The sequence below is a fragment of the Aphelocoma coerulescens genome, chromosome 2 (genome assembly GCF_041296385.1).
Source record: "Aphelocoma coerulescens isolate FSJ_1873_10779 chromosome 2, UR_Acoe_1.0, whole genome shotgun sequence".
Taxonomy (NCBI): Eukaryota; Metazoa; Chordata; class Aves; order Passeriformes; family Corvidae; genus Aphelocoma; species Aphelocoma coerulescens.
Genome location: NC_091015.1, coordinates 105,187,383 through 105,206,862, shown reverse-complemented (window position 1 = coordinate 105,206,862; position 19,480 = coordinate 105,187,383). Strand labels below are relative to the sequence as shown.

The 19,480-nt window shown below is 40.3% G+C and overlaps 1 protein-coding gene across 2 annotated transcripts in view; it reads left to right on the top strand.

Moving 5' to 3' along the window:
- The first annotated feature begins 868 nt into the window (after positions 1–868).
- STX17 (syntaxin 17) overlaps positions 869–19,480 on the top strand; it is a 28,885-nt gene continuing 10,273 nt past the window's right edge. The window contains exons 1-4 of one of the 2 annotated variants that reach the window (XM_069004276.1): positions 869–1,108; positions 6,888–7,069; positions 11,070–11,135; positions 18,985–19,204. In XM_069004276.1, the coding sequence (XP_068860377.1) occupies positions 6,947–7,069; positions 11,070–11,135; positions 18,985–19,204 (409 nt within the window). In that variant the 5' untranslated portion in view covers positions 869–1,108; positions 6,888–6,946. Of the gene's footprint in view, positions 1,109–1,349; positions 1,474–6,887; positions 7,070–11,069; positions 11,136–18,984; positions 19,205–19,480 lie in introns of those variants that run through there. The other variant, XM_069004275.1, reaches the window with a different exon arrangement.

The window sequence follows — 19,480 nt, the reverse complement described above, 5'->3', positions numbered from 1 at the left end:
TGACTAGCATTCAACTATTGGTATTTAATGATTGTATCCAAGGTCAATACTTCCATGATTCTGCTCCTAATCTGGGACAAACTATCAATGCTAGGCTAGCCTGTGTCATCCTCCTTAACCTTTTTAAAATACATGCTCAATGTAAGCTTTTTTTAAGTAGCCTGGCATTCCCCAGTATTCCATTGCCATTCCAGAAGCTGTGCTGTGAACAACAAAATTAATGGAGCCATGGGATTCTGTTGATTTGGATTCTTCAGCCCCTAAATAGGCATAATTATGACTAAAATTTCTTCTCCATTAGCCCTCTGAAAATCCCATCTAGCAGTCTAGAACTATGTCTGAGTAAAGTGGATGGCTAATATATACACACTGACTGGCTGGCTGTTTGCTGCTAACAAGAATGTGTAAGAGCTGAGCTTTTTGCTTACTATTCCTTCACTGAGGAAACAAATTTAGGTTTATTTCCTCAGTGACATAGCAATTTCCACAAAACTTACAGGACCATAATGACTTCCTCCAAATCAGATTGAAACTGGCCAAAAAGTCACGGAACAACAGATAAACAGATAACACAAATCTTGTTTAGAACATCACAACCAACGTGCATTCATATTTTTTACTTTGGCAATCTTTCCTAACTTTGTTTTATTAATGTTTAGTTAAAAAATGGTCTAATATTGATGTAACATAGTTACTCTATAGATATTACCAGGTAGCCAGGGAGTTTTACACTTCCATTCAGAGGTGACAAATTGATCAAAAGCGATACCAGGCTGCCCTCGGAGGCTCTGTTCCATCTGTCCCACAGCTGTGGGCACGCCTCAGGGAGCAGATCCTCTGCCAGCCAGGGGGTGTGGTGTCAGGGGAGGATCCAGTCATCAGTGCGTCAGGCACAAACAAGTTGCACTTATTTTCAAATTTATTTTCAAAACATACTGGTAGAATGTCCTGAAGTTGCGTCAGGAGAGGTTTAGGCTGGATATCGGGAAAAGGTTCTTCATCCAGAGGGTGGTTGGCCACTGGAACAGGCTCCCATGGTGTGCTCTTTGGGGATCGTTCTGTGCAGGGCCGGGAGCTGGACTCGATGACCCTTGTGGGTCCCTTCCAGGTGAGAGTATTTTACGATTCTGTAAAAAATTCTTAAAGTTTTGTCGGGAATCTTTGGCTCTCTTTTAGAAGAATAAGTTTAACTTTTCCCTCCCGATAAGCTCTTATCCCCAGACTCCCGATCCCCCCCTCCCTAGCCAGGACAGCTTGTCCTCCTCCTCTCCGTCCCCTTCCCGCCCCCCACCGGTCGTTCCCGAAGGAAAACAAACGTGGAAGATTGCCCGGGGGCGGTGGAGGGGGTGTGCGTGTGGCGGGCGGGGGCTGGGCCGCTCCCTGCGGCGGAGGGGGAGCCCGGCGCCGGCTCCCGCCCAGCGTCCCGGGGCCGCCGCCGGCCGCGGTCAGCGCCTGTGACACGGCCGCCCCATGGTGAGGGGGTGAGGGGGTGAGGGACCGCGGGCGGGCGGGTGGGGGTCGAAGGGAGGGGGGACCAGCGGGCAGCGGGGCCGGGGCGGCTCCGCTTTCGCTTTCGCTCCCGCTCCCCGTGCCGGCGAGGCGAGGGAAAGAGCCGGGCCGGGCCGGGGCCTGGCGGGCGCACGGTGGGCCCTGGGCTGGGCCGCTGCGGACGGGGCCGGTAGGAGCCGCAGCGCGGAGCGAGCGCCGGGTTTCCCCCCGCGACTCCCGGTTCTGGGCCCTCGGCGAGGCCGCGGCGGCTGCCGCTCCCCCCGGCCTGGCCCCGAGCGGCGGGGGCTCGTCCCGCTCCCGCCCCTGCCCGGCGGAGGAGCTGAGGGTGCCCAGCCGGGGGTGCCCCCAGCAGCGGCTGGGCCCGAGGTCCGTGGTTAGGTCGTGGGGAGCTGATCCGGGACAGAACTTGTCACACACCAGCTTGGATTGTCTGTATTTATTTATTTATTTATTTATTCATTCTATGCAGCGTGACAAATTGTTTAGCCTGGCATTGCTTAAGCTTTTAAAACAGTGTGTCAGGAAAAAAGAACTAGTTTAGTCTGCTTGAAGCCTTTATATAAGACTTAAAGTCTGTCTTTATTTTTTATGCTTCTGCTCTCTTCACGCTCGCCTTGTCTCTCCAGGGCATGGTACAGGCAGGGTAGGCCTCCGGAACCTGTTGGTCTTAAGCTGCACCAGAGGAGGTTTAGGTTGGACATCAGGAAGAATTTCTTCACAGAAGGTTGATTGGACATTGGAATGGGCTGGGCAGGAAGGTGGTGGAGTCACTGGAGGTGTTTGAGGAAAGACTGGCCATGGCACTTAGTTGCCATGGTCTAGCTGACGGGGTGGTGTTGATAGGTTGGACCTGATGATCTCAAGAGTCTTTTCCAACCTAATTGATTGTGTGGTTCTGGGGTGAGACTGGAGGCGTAGTTCTGTTGATACTGAGAATTCAGTATTAGGGCTCTGATTGCCGGTTGAACTGCTGTGGCCTCTTATGGCAGGTGTCAGCCCACTGCCGACTCGCTCCACCGGTTCAGCTGTGTGCAGAAGGTGTTCACGTGTTAGTCATTAGGTATTTTCTGCCCTTCTGCAGCTGGCTTAAACATATAAATCCAGGACAAAATGCCTGTTGTCTGTTCTGATCTCTCAAAATGCGCTCATGTGCCCTTGCCTTGCCTGGAACAAGTCTGTCTTGCCATGTGATCCACAAGAGCACAGATCTGCCGAGAACCACAGCCTGACACGTACAGCTGCTGATTCTGGGTATTCTGTGGGAGATCCCAAACGTGCGGCTCTTTATCCCACTAAGCAGTTTCATGTTACTTTGTAAACACACTGAGGCTGGTGACTACGCCTTATTTCAGCCTAACAAAGCTATTTTCTTTTGATTTATTTTACAGACAGAAGGAAAAAGATGTAATTTAGTCCCAAAGTGCAGTTTGGCTGTAGCCTACCACAGGAGCATGTTCCTCACTAACTACAGGCCTCACCAAGTGAGCAATAGTGTATATGGTGTCACTGCAATTTTGGGGCCAGTACCACTCCAGGAAATGTTTCCAGTCACCTTAGGGAGAAAGCTGTTGTATATCCTTATATTCTAATTAATTTTATTTACAGGGAAAAACTTTTTGGCTTTTCAACCCTTATCAACAAGGCATTTGTGCTGGAAGTACTTTTTCTAGTGGCAGTGGTTGTCTAAAGTGTTGTGAGTGAATTAAAATCAAATCAGTGAATTACACTGTGTTTCCCTGGGCGAGCAGAACTCCTGAGGTTTGTTGTGCATTGTTGTACTGCATTTGAACCGAGAGCACCAGGCAGTTTAACAAAAGTTCATGAATGTTAACATTTGAGGCGTGTAAGCAGCATTTTCTGAAATTCATAATAACAAGTAACAAGTATGTTACCCTACATGGGAAGAGTTTTACCTCTGGTTGACTGCAGCTACGTGACTTGTGCTGCTACAGCATGCTTTGGATATGTCTTTTTTATTGACATAGTTGACTGGAAGTTATTCTGCATCTCAGTCTTGATCACTTCTGGATTAGTGTTATTTTAGTCACTGATATTCAGATCCAAGGACAGAGGCAAAATCACCTTCCTAAGAAGCTGAAGCTGAGTGCAGTGTTTTCACTTGCCTGAGGAGAGTGGTTTGTAGGCCAGACAGGGCTGCTGCTCAGAGGGATCTTGAGGGGATGGAGAAATGGGCAGACAGAAACCTCAAAAATTCTAGCAGAGGCAATAAGAAAGCCCTGCACCTAGAACAGGTTGGGAAGACTTGATGGAGAGCAGCCTTACAGAAAAGGATCCGTGTGTTGTGGTGGACCACATGCTGGTTAGAGGGCTGGAGCACGTGATATTCAAGGAGAAACGGGTGGGTTTGTTCAGCCTTAAGAGAAGGTGAAGGAAGGGGAGATCTTAGTGTTGTGGGTAGCTGTAGAGCTAGGCTGCTCTTGGAGGTGCATGACAGTGGGATGAGGAGCAGTGGACACAAGCTGGTTTAGCTACAAGGAAGGTCTTTGTTTTGTTTGTTTTTAGCCTGTACAATAGTCAAACAGTGAAGGAGGGGTCTAGTGAGTGTGAGGAGTGTCCATCCATGGAAGTGGTTAGAACTTGACTGGACAAGGGCCCATGCAATGACATCTAATTCAGCTTCTACTGGATGGCATATGAAAATCCTGCCAACCTAAACTGTCCTGTTACTTTGTGATTACTGAAAGAACAGGCATTATTACTTCAGAAATAAATTGTTAAAATTATGCTTAGGAGAACACAAGTCAAATAAAGTATGCAAGGTTTTCTTGAAATTGCATCAGCTACAAGCAGAAACACATAATTTTATTTATTTAATGTTAATATTATATGAACTTAAAAAAAAGTAAGACACTGCATTGATAATTTATGTCTTAGAATTTTTGTTGCAGAAGCTACTATACTATTTGAGAGAAAATTAAGCAGGAGACCTGATGAGAATGTAGAGTTCTTATATTTCTTTCTTAGTTTTTCAAACTTGCTGCACAGTGAATTTTAGGCAGCAGCGTCTTTAAGAGATTGGTAGACACTGTCATGGAAGTTCCTTTACTGTCTGAGAATTCTTAAGGAGAAGAAAACGACTACCCAGAGCCCTGCATGCAGCCAAATATTCAAAATTCAGATAATCTACCCAAGGCACATGGCCGTTGTTTACATTAACTCTTTTCACAGTGCTCCAGATTGTAAGTTCATCTGAACTATCAGTTTTGGCTCTCATCAATCTCTAGATGTCATGAAAGGTTAAGGACAAAGTTATAGTGAATTTAGCTTAGTCTCTGCTGCATTTCTTCTAAGACAGAATGGGCTGTGTGTTTCTGTGAGTTCATGTTGTGTTATATGTTTGAAGAATTTGTGTCATCGCTTCTTCAAGATGATTCAGTATGAAAGAAAAGCATGACATGGCTATTAAACATCTTTAAAGAACCAATTTTTAATTACTTCTAGCTCATAAACTCATGGATTAGTGTATGATCTGTCACAAAATTAAATGTGTATTTGAAGAGGAAGTACTGCAGTTTGGAGTATGATGCTTTTTATCTTCCAGACATTATTAAAAAAAATCAGTTCTAGACTCTGAATAGAGGTCAGCTGTGATATATGAGTGCCTCTTTCCAAAGTTATGGACTGTAGTGACCAAGGTATAATAGAGTGTATTTTTTACCATCTTGCATTTAAACTGCTGTTTTTAGAATGGTGAAAAGAGTAAATCAGTATAAAAGTATTAAAGTTTTTTGCAACCTGAAAAATGTGAAGCCACCTTCCAACTGCATGTTTATTTGAAGGTTTGTTTGAAGGACTGTTAATATTAAACGCCTTAGGTTAGGAGGGAATTTATAAGACTGCTTGGTAGTGTGTCTTTATAATTTGAAGTGGGGATGATTTAGCAAAGACTGCAAAGTCAGTTGATGAAATAATTTCCTTCGGAGGTTCTGAAAGAAAAGATGTGTCACTGAAACATTAAAGATTGACTTCCCCTAACTTGATCTACTCTCAGTAAACATTCAGTTTTCCACAGTTTTCAATTTCTTTGTTGGGTGGGATAGATACAGGAGGAGAGTCTTCTGTTAGCATTCCGTTCTTCTGAAAAATGCAGCGTTGTTTCATTTGCAACTGTCTTCCTCCCTATACCAGAAGTGCTCTCCCTGTCTTGCTGGAAGATGCTTCCCACTTGACTCCTTTGAGTTTGGAGCAGGTTTATATGTGTGCTCCCTGCAGCCCGCATGAGAGGCCTGGGGCTGAACACGGAGCAGTTAAAAGACCCAGTGCCATCAACTGGTGTCTGCCCTCATGTTCTCTCTGCCCGCAGGAATCACAGGTCTCAGAAAAACATCAACACCCTCCCTCTGCATTTTCACACCATAGGTAGATGTGAGAAAAGTAATGTCTAGTTTCACTGTTGATAATATGTTTGACCGTGTGAAAATCAGGAATGTTTTTTAAGCTGTTACATTCTGCCGTGCCTCACCTGTACCAGGAGGATTATGCTGGGTTAATTACTTTAAATCAGTTTAGTTACTGAGAGAGGAAAATCAGGGAAAGCTTTCTGATACAGTTGCTGATGTGGTTCAGGTACTTCCATATAACCAAGTTAGCACATGTCTTTTTACTGACACTTGTGACAAAACTTTCTCATAAGTGTCTTCTTTCCCCTTGTGTGCATTCAGCATAATGGAATTTATTTAGGTTACTCCTATGCTCTGTAGATAAATGCTATTACATACAATACTACACATCTCTCTTTTAGAGAAGTGAAACTCAAAAATTATGTTTTCTGCTATGCAGGGAGCAGAATTCAGGCTCTTTATGTACCCACTGGTCCTGCAAATACTTCAGCGCCTTTTTATACCCCTTGCTAGGTGATGCCTTCGTCATTTTCAGTAAGGGGCATACACAATTTGGAGTGCAAATCTTCATTCAGGAGCTCTTAACATTTCCAGGAAATGGAATTCCAAAATTAATTTTATTCTGGTGTCTTTTAAGGACATGATTTACAATTTTTAAGATGATTCTAAATGTGAATTAGCAAAATGTGAACTCTGATCAATCGAAGCATCTAATTGGAAGTTTTTTTTCAAATCTTTTCATGTATCATTATGCTGCAAAGCATGTTTGCTTCTGCCTTAATTACTTTGCTGGTTTTTTTTCTTGTTAGTGTTAAGTTTTATGAAAAATGATCCCCAAAGTCTGCAAATAAATAGAGATAATACAATTAAATGCAAATATCCAGATATTAAGTATTAATACTGCTTAATTGTGGTTTTGGGGGATGTGTGATTATTAGAAAGACTGCTTTATTTTATTTTGATTTCTTTAAAAAGTGATTCAAGTTTACTCCTTGTTGAATTTTCCTTTGTTTTTAGGGGTTTTTACCTTGGTGAAGGTATACTGGGCAACTGTTGACTTGAAAGCTGCTTTTAGGATGTCTGAAGATGAAGAAAAAGTTAAACTCCGCCGAATTGAACCTGCAATTCAGAAATTCATTAAAGTGGCAATTCCAACAGATTTGGAAAGGTTAAGAAAACACCAAATAAATATTGAGAAGGTTAGTGTTCACTTTTTACTAATGTAGTTCTTTTTACACTATAGAAGCAGTCACACTGAAAGATTATGTAGAGTTTTTGATGAGAAGTTGATGACAAAGTGCTTTAACTCAAATTTGGCTGAAGATGAAAGTTCTATATTGTCTTGTAATTGTGTGCACAAAGGCCTTTACATTTGTAGTAAACATCATTAGCAATAGTTTGGTTGAAATACTTGTATGATAATTTGCATTTTATATCTTTGACATGCATTTTAGCTATAATGAATGTGTTACAGTACTTTTGTGAGTTGTCATGATGATTTTCTCTTAAATATTTTTTCTAAAATTAACTTTCAGCCATGTAAGCCAAACATCCCTGGAGGTAAAAGGATAATTTTATAGAATCTGATCCTGTTTATTTTACAGGCTACTTTTAAACAAAAATCACTAATTATGTCCAATTGCTTAGAGGAGCAACATTATTTACTTATGATGAAGCCAATATCTCTAACCTCATTTCATGAATATTGATTTAAACCTTAGGTTCCAGAGATAGTCCAAACAATTAATCTCCTAAATCACTGTTTGAAGAAACTATAAAATCAATATATAATGAAATTTGACCTTGAATACACCTTTTCAGAGGAAGTGGCTACCATCAATTCATCATTATTGCTTCTCCACTATTTGAGAGTCCAACTTTCTGTATGACAATTATGGAAAACTTAAAAGCTATATCCTTAGGAAATGAATTCTCTGTGCTTTTTCTTTCTTTCCATGTTTTCCCCATGAAAATTCTTGTTTTCTAAAGCACATTTCATGGATTGGATGGTCTTTCACTCCAAGAGGGAATAAAATGCATGTGTATCCAAAAGAGTTACAGCTGTCTGTAAGTCTCTATTAGATAACAGCAATTGACTTGGTAGTACAGGAAGGTGGAGATTTTGTTTGGCTTACTGCCCTAAGCTTTGTTGGTGATATGCAACAATCCTTTCAAAAAAAAAAGTGCTGTAGGACACTTTTTCTCTCTTGCTTTCAGTTTTAATTTCATTTCTTGTGACTGTGCCAAAGGATGTTGTGTGAAACACTTTTTGCCTTTGGCTGGGGACCATTGTCGTGGTGGGAAGATCCGTAAAGGTGACACAAAACGAGAAATGAGGGTATCTGGGTCTTACTGCAGTCTTACCTGAGTGTAGATGTTTGAATAAGACATTTACTGAAGAGCTTTTAGGAGGAGATACTACTACAAACTTTTGAGTTCTCTTCATGTCCACTGGCTGCTTTCAAGGAGAGATGGAAGGGATCCAAAGTAAAAGTATCAAAGTTTCTTTCTGAAGAGAGCTCTCTAGAGAATGGACTCAGAGCAAAAAAGATCGAGTGTTTAAGAGTAACCTAATGTTTTGTATTTCTGTTGTGGACTACAGACTATTTGGCTATAGCACAATTATGATTTAATACCATGGAAATATGGAACTATAGAGTGATTTGGGTTGGAAGAGAAGCTTTAAAGATCATCTAGTCCAATCCCCCTGCCATGGGGTGGGAACACATTCCATTACATCAGGTTGCTCAAAGCCCCACCCAACCTAGGCTTGAACAGCTCCAGGGTTGGGGCATCCAGAACTTCTCTGGGCAGCCTGTTCTAGTGCCTCACCACCCTCATTATAAAAAAAATTTCTTATGACCAATCTCAACTTCTCCTCTAAATGTTTAAAAGCATTGCCCCTTATGCTGTCACTACAGGCTTTAGTAAAAAGTCTTTGTCTTTCTCCTAAGCCCTCTTTATTTATGGAAAGGCTGCAGTAGGGTCTCTCAAGAGCCTACTGTTCTCCAAGCTGAGCAATCCCAACTTTCTCAGCCTTTCTTCACAGGAGAGCTGTTCCAGCCCTTGGACCATTTTTGTGGCCCTCCTGTGGACCTGATATAACAGGTTAGGATTCCATAGATGTTGTTACTTCATGGACCTCCCTTAGTTTTACATGTATTTGTTCATAGAATGTTAAGGGGTTGGAAGGAACCTTAGAGATCATCTAGTCCCAAACCCCCTGCCATGGGCAGGAACGCCTTCCACTGGGCTCAAGGCCTTATCCAAACTGGCTTTGAATACTGCCAGGGATGGGGCATCCACTGCTTCCCTAGGCAACCTGTTCCAGTGTCTTACCATCCTCACAATAATGAATTTCTTCCTAATCTGTAACCTAAATTTCCTCTCAATTTGTACCCATTGCTCCTTGTCCTATCACTACAAATCCTGATGAAGAGTCCCTCTCTGGTTTCCTGGTAGGCCCCCCTCAGATACTGGAAGGTTGCAATGAGGAGTCTGCGCAACCTCCTCTTCTCCAGGCTGAACAGCCCCAACTTCCACAATAAATAATGTCAATACTATCTCTTCTCAAGCTTTTCTATCCTTGAGGCCCCCAGGGTGAACATTGTCCAGGAGTGTGGCCTACTTTGTGTTGCATGATAAAGAGAAGTCAACAAGGAGGAATTCTCTGACCACATGTCATTGCTCTGGGTGTGCTAAGTCATTGGATTCTTTGGGCTCGTCACTAGCATATTTGGAATTTTGAAGCAAAGTAATAAAACCTCTAAATATATAAAGCTGATGAATGTGCTGAGCATTTCTAGTAGAAATTATGAAGAGCAGTCAAAGTTTCCTGAAAAATTTTTTGTAACAGGACTTTTTATCATTAGTTATTTGGACAATGTATTACAGTCAGTTGAAATTAAATAGGTGGTTTTTCCCTAAACCCCTTTTGTTAAAACCTGAGAAATTCCTGTTTCAGTACTCTTTCAGGGATGACTAAATTGGAAGATCTACTGTTGATACAGGGCTTTTTGACCTTTTTTTTTTTTAAAGAACATTGGCAGCAATTTTAATGGCATAGCAATTTATTCAGAGGTTGTTGTTATTCTGTTTATAGAAGAATGATGTTAATCTAACTTTGTTGAACACTAAACTTCTTATCTTCTATAGAACTACAAAGTCCTAACATGAAAGAACTTTTTGCTCTGAAAATAAGTAGTAACTTCAGATTTCTCATTGTATTTTAGGAAGCTCAGTAACTTGTGATCGTTATTGCTGTGGCATCTAAAATTATGAAAATAATTGTGGAAAGATAGAGGCTGTAAATAGAGGTTTTTATTGGTAGCAAAGCATATTAAGAAATTGAGGAATTAAACTTTACATTAAAATACCTTACAAATCATGGTAAATATTTTGCCTCGTTATCTAAACAATTAAAAAAATATTCTAGTATTGTCTAATATTGTAAATGCATTCTTTGATAGCACACATTCCAGGAATCACTGCTTCTACTTCTGTTATTTTACTCTCTTTTTTATGCTAAAGTCTCTACATTATTTGTGTCAACTGCCTATAGGAGAGACCGATTTATTTTAATGATGAAAAGGTTGATATGTGATAATAGGCAGTTCTTTTGCCAAACTTGCTCTCTGCTAATGTAATAGTCTGGTCTGTGGGCAGTACTGTATGAGTAGTTGCCCACTGAAGTTAGTGGGGCCTCAAGAAGGTGCCAGATCTGGCCTGTTGGCTCTTGTAGCTGTGTTTGTAGCTATGTAGAAATGTTGAGTGTAAATGTAGACAGTAGCATTGTGTAATGAATGCCATTTTCTTTGTCAATAGTACCAGATACCTCATTGTCCTATATGACCAGTACTGCTTATTCACAATTCCATTCTTTTCTCCTTCTTCTGCCATTTGTTCTACTGCCCACCAAGTGAATTATGCCACAGCAGTGTCAGGATGCAATATCACTTGGATGTTAAAAACTGATGCTGAAACCCTGGTTGTCTGTACTTCAGTAAAATATACTGTACAAAATTTTTCACAAAATACATTGCTATTTATCTCTCTAATTTTGCAGTGGAATTGTTTATGACTGGATTTCTTTACTGTCAGTTTTGGAAAACTAGTGGTCATTTACCAAAGGTGGCTTTTTTTCTGCATAGCCAGTTGTTAAAAACAGCAATTCTAAGGAGTCGTTTTCCTCTGTTTTAGTATCAGAGATGCAGGCTCTGGGACAGGTTGCACGAAGAGCACATCAATGCAGGACGAACAGTTCAGGTAAGGATATGAAAATGGCTGTGCTACTAGTGGGGTTAAATTACCTACATAGTTCTGGTTACCTCAGGGATGGACCTTCAGAGAGACATATATTTGACAGGTGGGTTTGACAAGCACACAGTTTTGCTTTACTTCATTTGAAAGGTAGGAATTTCCTGATTGTGTCCTATGAGGCAAATAGTCAGAAATGTTTCCATGTTCTTGAAGAAGCAAAAGTTTGGAGACTGTGATCTTTTGCAAACTATCCTCTTACATTGTTAAATTAGAAGACTGCTATTGCAATAGGAGATACTGCTAATTTTAAAGTATGATTTCAGACATAGAGAACATCTGGACTACTAGTTTGGTGATCACATCTGTTGTTACGTGTATGATATTGTCAAGGGAGGAAATACCGGCACATTTGTCAACACAGGCATCATCTCAGTGACTTCATGCATAGTCATCCATAACTCAGCACACTGGGAATCTTACACTGTTTCTAAAAATACCTATATCTTGATGAAAATGATGCAAGAAGCTCAGCCAGACATCAGCTAAATAGCACATGGCCAAAGAAGATTATCAGTACAGAAGAACACAGTGACCAGATCTGCAGCACTAAGTTTGCTAAGGCAGGTATAGCATCTAGTGGCTGTAACAGCTGCACTGCCAATATTCTGGGGACAGATGAGTGTTGGCCAGGAGAGGCATCTTGTGTTGGTTTCATACATGTTGTTCAGAGGTGGGACCTGTCTTTGCTACTGTAAGTGACCTACACTGCATGTAGACAAGCAGGATTTGCCTGCACAGATGTCACAGTCCTAAACCAATGCATCTCGCAGTTCTAATGCTGTAAATTCCCATCTTTGTTTCAGTGTCTTACTGACACTTGTGGGAAATTAGACCAGACTAAAAATGGCAAAACCACAAAAACGGCTCACCTCAGAAAGAAGAACTTAATCCTGATTGAACAATGGAATTAGATGGTAGGGAGAGCTGGAGACATGTATCTTTTTCGAGGAATGGAAGGTGTTAATGAGCTTTCTATTTAGTGTAGATGATATGAAGTTACATGTGAAATCCTGTTGATTTTTCTGCTAATTGGAGGTTTGAGTGTTTATTTTGATTTTCCACCAAGTACTTTTGAAATTTGAATACAAGTTTATTCTTCATATTCAAAGAGTCTTCAAAGGTGGAAGTTCTATTAAAACAATGGCCTTTTAACAGGTATGGTGTAGTAAGCCTGTGTTTTCTTATGTCTGTTCTCTAATCTGTTTTCACATCTGAGTTGTGGGAAAGGCTTCTCTTGTAACTTTAAATTATCGGTATCATTTCTTTAGCAAGACAAAAATCTATCAATAATTAGAGAAAAAAAAGTTGAGTTGAAGATATTCTTCTTAGATATTTTAAGTGCTTTAATAAGAAAACTGCTTATTTGTCTCTAGAAACATTTATATTTTGTTTTGAATCTAAAGATTGCTGTTTTCACTCTCTGTCAAAATAAATTTTCTTACATTTTATTTAATGTTTATTGTTTCTAGCTCTGGGTACAGATCTAGATGCATTAAAGTGGTTCACATTCTGATACCCAGAGAGCAGAAAAAGTATCTGGGTGCATGCAAGAAGAGCAGACTGGCTCTTTGTTTTAATTAAATAGTTAGAAGTCTGGAGTACTTGATAATAAATTATATGACATGTAGAATGTGTTTGCTGTAAGCTGTTTAAATGTTTACCAATGGACTTGTGATCTGTTTGTTTGCAAAGAAATCAGATTAATTATTGTGATACCAAATGTTCTCTGCAAGCACACACTTTGCTCTCAAAATTAGATGTTGTAAAAATACATTAGGAATCCCTAAGTCAATATTGACCCAAGGCATCCGCCACAGGTTTTAGACAAATATATGCACAGCCATTCTACATTTAATCCATGTGCACATAATTAGCCATTTTTCTGAATTTTCAGTTTACCCAGAATAATTACTTCTGTTGTACTTTTGATGATGGTCAAAATTATAATAGAAGTATAGATGAGCGTACATGTGTTGCTCTGCTTTCGGGTGACTGGGTGCCACTTTAAAAACTTCTATAAAGGAAAGTGAAGAAAACAGATAAATCTATGCACAGTGTGAAGAGACCCTTTCAAAAATATTGAGAAAATAGCTCTTGTATATCATGTATTAGTTTTTCTGAATGTGCTCTTGTATATTTTCATTTTTAGGGACAGTCCATGAACTTCTTAAAATGTTAGGGCCTGAAGGAATTTGCAGTTTTCTAGGCTTTGCCCACATACATGCTGACTGTACCACACAACTAGTTAATTATTGCAAGGTTTAAGCTAATTTCAATGAAATGGCAGTATTTTGTTGTAACATCTAAGGACTGCCCTGATCATTCCCATGGTGAGAGGAGAGGAAATGCTGCAGTTACTAGAGAGGAAATAAGACATTAAACAAAAAAAAAAAAAAAAGGAAAAATGCAGTGGATGAACAGTCTGGCTGTCCTGGGGTGACGTTGTGAAGCTGCTTTACTCCTTAACCATCCGCTGAGTGCCCAAGGACGCTGTGCCTTTATGATGGACCTGGGGGTGGGGCCAGAGGGACCCAAGTGCGGGGCAGTGGAACGGTTCAGCCCAAGGGCTCCAGGGTCTGGGCGGGGCGCGGGAGGGAGTGCGCCGGGAGCGCTGTGCTGCTTTTTGGGGTTCTTTTGTGTTCCAGATAGCTGGGAAAAGGCTCTGTTGGGTTTTCTTGTTCTTTTTTCCCTTCCCTTCCCCTTGCCTCACTGCCTCCCTTCCCTCCTCGCTGGTCCAGTGAGCCTGCGGGGGCGAGCCTGCGGGGTGGCCCTGGCTGGTCAAAGCCCAGGTGTCTGTTCCCTCTCCAGGAATTTGTTGTATTTTGAGTTTTGTTTTTTTTTTATCCTGTTCTACCCTGTTTTGTTTGGGTGTTAATAAACAGTTTGTTTTTTTCCACTTTTCACTTGCTATGATCCACTTGTCTTACTGGTGGAGGAAAAGGGGAGGCCCTTTCCCCTGCGGAGGAGACACTCACTCCGGAGTGTTTCCTCCTGAGATTTTGACTCCAAAACTGAGACACTGGCTTTAGTGTGTATTCAGCCCATGAAAAGAGACTCTGTTGTGCAAAACACGTTTAGGCAGGTATGGTCTCTCCACTGTGTTGCTCTAACATGGAAAGCTGCTTGAAAAATGTTAATGTTTCTTTTTTTTCTTTTTCACTTTTATGGTTTCTAGTTCAGCTGAAAATGGTTTACAAGTAAAAGATTGTTTCTGATCAGGTCTTTTTTTGCATAAATCTTCAAAGTTCAGTTGTATGGCTCAGGTCTTCTGTGACATGATCTTCAGATTAGGTACCTCTGGCATACGGTGTAGATATGCTGTGAGGGCATGAGGAGTAGTGCAGAGAACTTTATTTCTGCAGGAGATTGTTTCTGGTATCAGCTCATTACTGTGGCCATCTGCAGGGTAAAGAGATCCTTAAACTCAGTTCCTTTGACCTAGGCCAAGAATTTTTTTAGACTTGAGGGACACAGAATAGAAGTGAACTGACTGTGTGGTAGTGATCAAAAAAAGCCAAATAACTTGGGATATATAAATGGGAGAGCAGTCAGTGTGGTTTCTCCTGCAATCTCTTTGGTCAGCAGTAGTAGGATCCCAGGCAGAATAGTCAGTCCAGTTTGGGCACCACACTTCTAGGGAAGGCATGAAGTGAATATGGAGAGATCAATGAATGAATGAATGAAATTGAGAAAACAAGACTTCTTGTAAAGATCAACAAATTAGTTATTTTGCCCAAAGAACGCCTGACAGCATCGTGCTGTCTGTCTGCAAACAGGGAGAGGATGGCTGCAAAGAGGATAGGGCTTGTCTTTTCCTGTTTTGAACAGAGAGGATTAGAAATACCTGGTTTAAACTGAGGCCAGAGAGATTTCTGCTAGACATAAGGAAGTGCTAGAGCATAATGAATTCTGGCAGTATGGTACGAAGGATGTTGTAGCTCCTCATGAAGAAATAATATAGGGACAGCAGGTCATGCATTGAAGGGATAACTTCCCAAGGTTTTCACCAGTTTTATTTTCCTACAGTTTTTGTGAGAAAGCCATTTGAAACAAAGATTGTTGTTTGGTTTTGGAAGTCAATGGACCAAAATTGCAATTATTATAAAGAGAAATTCCATGTCTTTTGGGTTGAATTTAGAGAGTTCAAAACTCAGGAGTCCCCACAAATGAAAAGAGAATTTTGTATTACCTTCCTCACTAAATAAGCTTGGTTTTAAAAGTGCATACAGTTGGGATGAGAGCAATACACTTTTATGCTCTACCTAGAAATTAAACTGTGCCATTAAAATTATTATGAAAAGAAGTCACAGTCATTTGCATATCCATAACATTTGTAATGTTACACCCCGGTGAGCTCCTGGGATGCATCTCCTTGCAGCAGGGCTGAACTTTCTTGCTAGGCTGAATCCATTCACCTTCTGTTTAATTGACAGTAAGTGGAACAAGAGTCCTCTCTTCAAAACCAAAAAGGAAGAGCTACTAAAATTAAATTTCACCAAATACTTGAATATCATCATCCAATTCCTCCATCTTCTTGCTCAGGAAAGGTAATCATGAACAGTGGAAGTGAGGAGCTGGTTTAACCATTTCTTAGGGTGAGCAGTTCATACCTCTTGAAGCTTCTGTTCAGGATCTGTGCAAACTTCCATCAGGCAGTTGTGCTGTGTTGGTCCCTGCACAGGACTTGTAATTTGCCCTGGCAGCAGCTGCAGTGGTACAGATCCCAAGCAGAGCTATGTTTTAACTCAATTTCAACTGCGAAATTCTCCTTTTCCTTTAGAAGAAGCCACTGTGGAACCATTATTCTCTCATCTCAAACTCTGTTGTCACTGTTTCACAAGTTTTGTTTGATATGTCTTTCATTGGTTTTTTGTCTCCATTGTGGTCAAATAAAGGATAATAATAATTTTGTTTCCTGAAATAAAAGAGCAGGATGAACCTTGGTTCCCTGCATTTAGTTCTCAGAAATCAGATAATTAAGTGTTATATCTAGATAGTCCCATTTTGTTTCTTAAATGAAATTCCAAGCTTCTATAAACCAAGCATTTTGGCACATGGTGCACTATGACAGTGGTGACACTCTCCTTTTTTCAGTACTTAGGGGCAGACCATGGGGGGAAGATACCAGGAAGAGCGAGGTAGGCTGAGATGAGAAATGTATGAGCAAAGTTACTGGCTGCCATGTTTCTAATTCAACTCAGTGTTTTCCAAAGTTTTTCGTTTTTTTATCTCTCTTTTTTTAAATTGTCAATCAGTTGTTTTACCTGAGGTTAGTCTTGAATAATGCAGCCTAATTTGGCTAATAGTACTCTTAATTTAAGCATACAACATAATCTAATCTAATCTTAGTAATTTGACACATGATTTTAACGAATCAATAGTTCTTTCTTTGGAAGCTTGTGCAATGTTACTTCAACACGTTGTTGAATAATTTCCTTCCTTCTTCTCTAATTGTATTTTCTACAATTTTTTTCAGAAATATTAAAAGCAATTAATCCCACTAGTGTATATAAATAAAATTAGTTCCATCTAGTTCTTGCTTTTCCAGATAGGCAGTTTTGCCTTTCTAAGGTATTACCTGTACCTGGTTTGTATTCTGGAAGAAAACTTTTCTGTTTCTAACCACTCATTGGTGTCAATCCATCCTCTTGTTCTGTTGTGAGAATGTCTTGGGGTGACTTTATGATGTGTATCCCCTATCGCTGCTCTATGCCCAGAAATTAATTTTGTGCCTTTCTGTGCCTTTAAACCGAGCCTGAGAGGGGGGAGGAGGAAAAAACTGAGCAAACTTTTCAAAGCAGTTGTTCAAGGACACAGACATACATACAGACTCCTCTGCTTCTGTAGCACCCTTCTTGCTTTTCAGCCATCTTTCGGCTCCTTTTCTCCAGAGGGAGATGAAGAGTTGAACTTTGTTTTCCTGGGACTTTGTTTTTTTTTCCCTTCTTCTCTTCTGGACTGTTTCAACATCAGAGCACGTTGGGAGAATTTTCCACCAAGGCTCCGGAGGTGGGCCCACACTGACCCAGCTCCGAGGAGGAGGAGAGAGACCACACCTACAGAAGGATTCTGAAATATTCCTAGGTTTCTCTCCACAGCGAGAGGTTTTATTATTCAGCATTATTATCCTTTTCCTGTGTGTTTGTTAAATAAATAGTTTTTTATCTCTTTCACTTTCCTCAGAGGAAAATTCTTTTTTTTCCTGAACCTGGTGGGGAGGGGTGGTTGTAACCTGTCTTCTATCAGAGGATATTTTCCTCCAAATTTGTCCAAACTGGCACAAATAATTAGTGGCGCCCAAGGTGGGGCCCGTGAAGATTGTGAAGAGTGCCTATGCCAGGCTATATAGAAGCAGTGAGAGGCTTTTAGAGACTGGTGGCAAAGAAAGCCTTTGTGTTCAGGCCAAAATAACTCATCCTTAAAAAGATTAATAAGCCCATGTGATAGCCTATATTTGGCAGTGGGAAGGAACTGTGAGATTTTTCATGGAAGAGATGTTTTACACCACAGCAGATTGTTTCTTTCCAGGCGGGTCTGCTGTTGGTGGCAGGTTGGGAACCCTGTGAAGCAGAAGGAAACCCTTTTCTCCTTAAGCATAAGAAAGACTTTACAAGAACTGCAACACTGACTAAAATCCCATGTTCTGTTATCCTTTGTGCAAGTTGGGTAAAAGGAGGGAAGTGCTGGAAGGGGCGGGGGAGGTTTGCTTTAATTTCTTCTTACGACTTTTTACTTCTTTTTACGTCTAATTCTGTTAGTAGTAAAACTCTTTCTTTGTACCGCAACTGTTTAAGTTTGAACCTGTTTTGCCTCGCAGCTCTCTAGTTTTCCTCAATATTTCCTTATTTTCTCCTGATGAAAGCAACAGATTTCGTGTGCTTGACGCTCAGCTGCGTCAAACCACGACAGAGAAGAATATTCAAAACAATTGGTAAATAGTGCAACAAAGAATATAATTTTTTGTATCATTGTAAGGGAGAGAATATATTTTTATTACAGTCTTATTTTTTATAATTAGATAAAAACTCTGTCCTAAAACAATAAGTGATATAATTTAAACTGTAAATTTCTTCTTTTCATTTGCAGGAAGGGAAAATTTGTGTGCATTTTTAGATTTTAAAAGCCCAGGCAGTAAAAAAACCTTTGAATGCAGAAAGAAATTTATCTTGTGGGAAATGCCTGCACACATAACTGTTCTTGGTAGATGTGAATAGTTTATTTCTTCTAAAACTCTTGTAACTAAAGAAATATTTCTATTTGATATTCCAATCAAATAAATATATTTGTTCTTCATCTGAAAAAAAATTAAAAGAAAAAAGTAATCCTTCTTCTTTGTCTCTGAAGTCATCTTCAGAAAACGAAAGTGATAGTTCTGGGGTAGTTGGGGGTTATGAATGACTGTATCCTGAGGTCCTGTGATCACCACAGTCACTTATTATTACAAAATAAGCACATTTTGAGAAACAATCACTTACTTTATTTGGATATTTCTGCAATTCATTGAAGCTTGTGTAAATATTTTGGCAAAGACCTAAATTGATCAGAGAAACAGAAATAACTTCAGCAATTACACAGTGAATTAATTAGTTAAATACTTTAATTGAAACTGAAAATAAACTGATTTTGAGAAGTGGATAAAGTACAGAATTGGCAGCCAGAAAATCAAAATAGTTGTGGTGATGGCTTCAAAAATGTTTCTCCCTTGATCATAAAGGTGATAGGTGCTTCCCAGGCACTGAAGGTGTCTGGTGTTCTCATGCAGTAAGCTACAAAATAACTCTTAATACTCTTGCAGCAACTCCGTGCCAATATGAGAGAGATGGAGAAACTCTGTTTGCGAGTCCGGCAGGAAGACATCCCAGTTCTGCAGAGAATGATAAATCCCATTAAAGAGGAAGCTTCAACTGCCATTAAGGACTTCCTGGAGCTGCATTCTGAATCTGCAGAAGAACTTAAAAGGCAGCTCAAAGGACAGGAGGATGCCTCTTTAACCAGATCTGCAACTCTAGGACAAGGTAGTAGAATTTAATTTCTGTATTTATTGTATCTCTGTCATTGTATCCAGTATGCAGGTTCTCTGACCAGATGTAAATGAAGTAAACAAATGAGATTTCAGTTGAAGAGTACTGTTAATGAAGTAGTAGATTCCTTTCCCTACACCACACTTTTGTCATGACCTGTGACTGAATTTTGATAAGCAGAAAATGCTTAAGTATTTTTAAAAATTAAGTATCTATGGCCTTCCATGAGAAAGATCCTGTAGCCTTGGATCTTGAAATAGTGGACTGTTC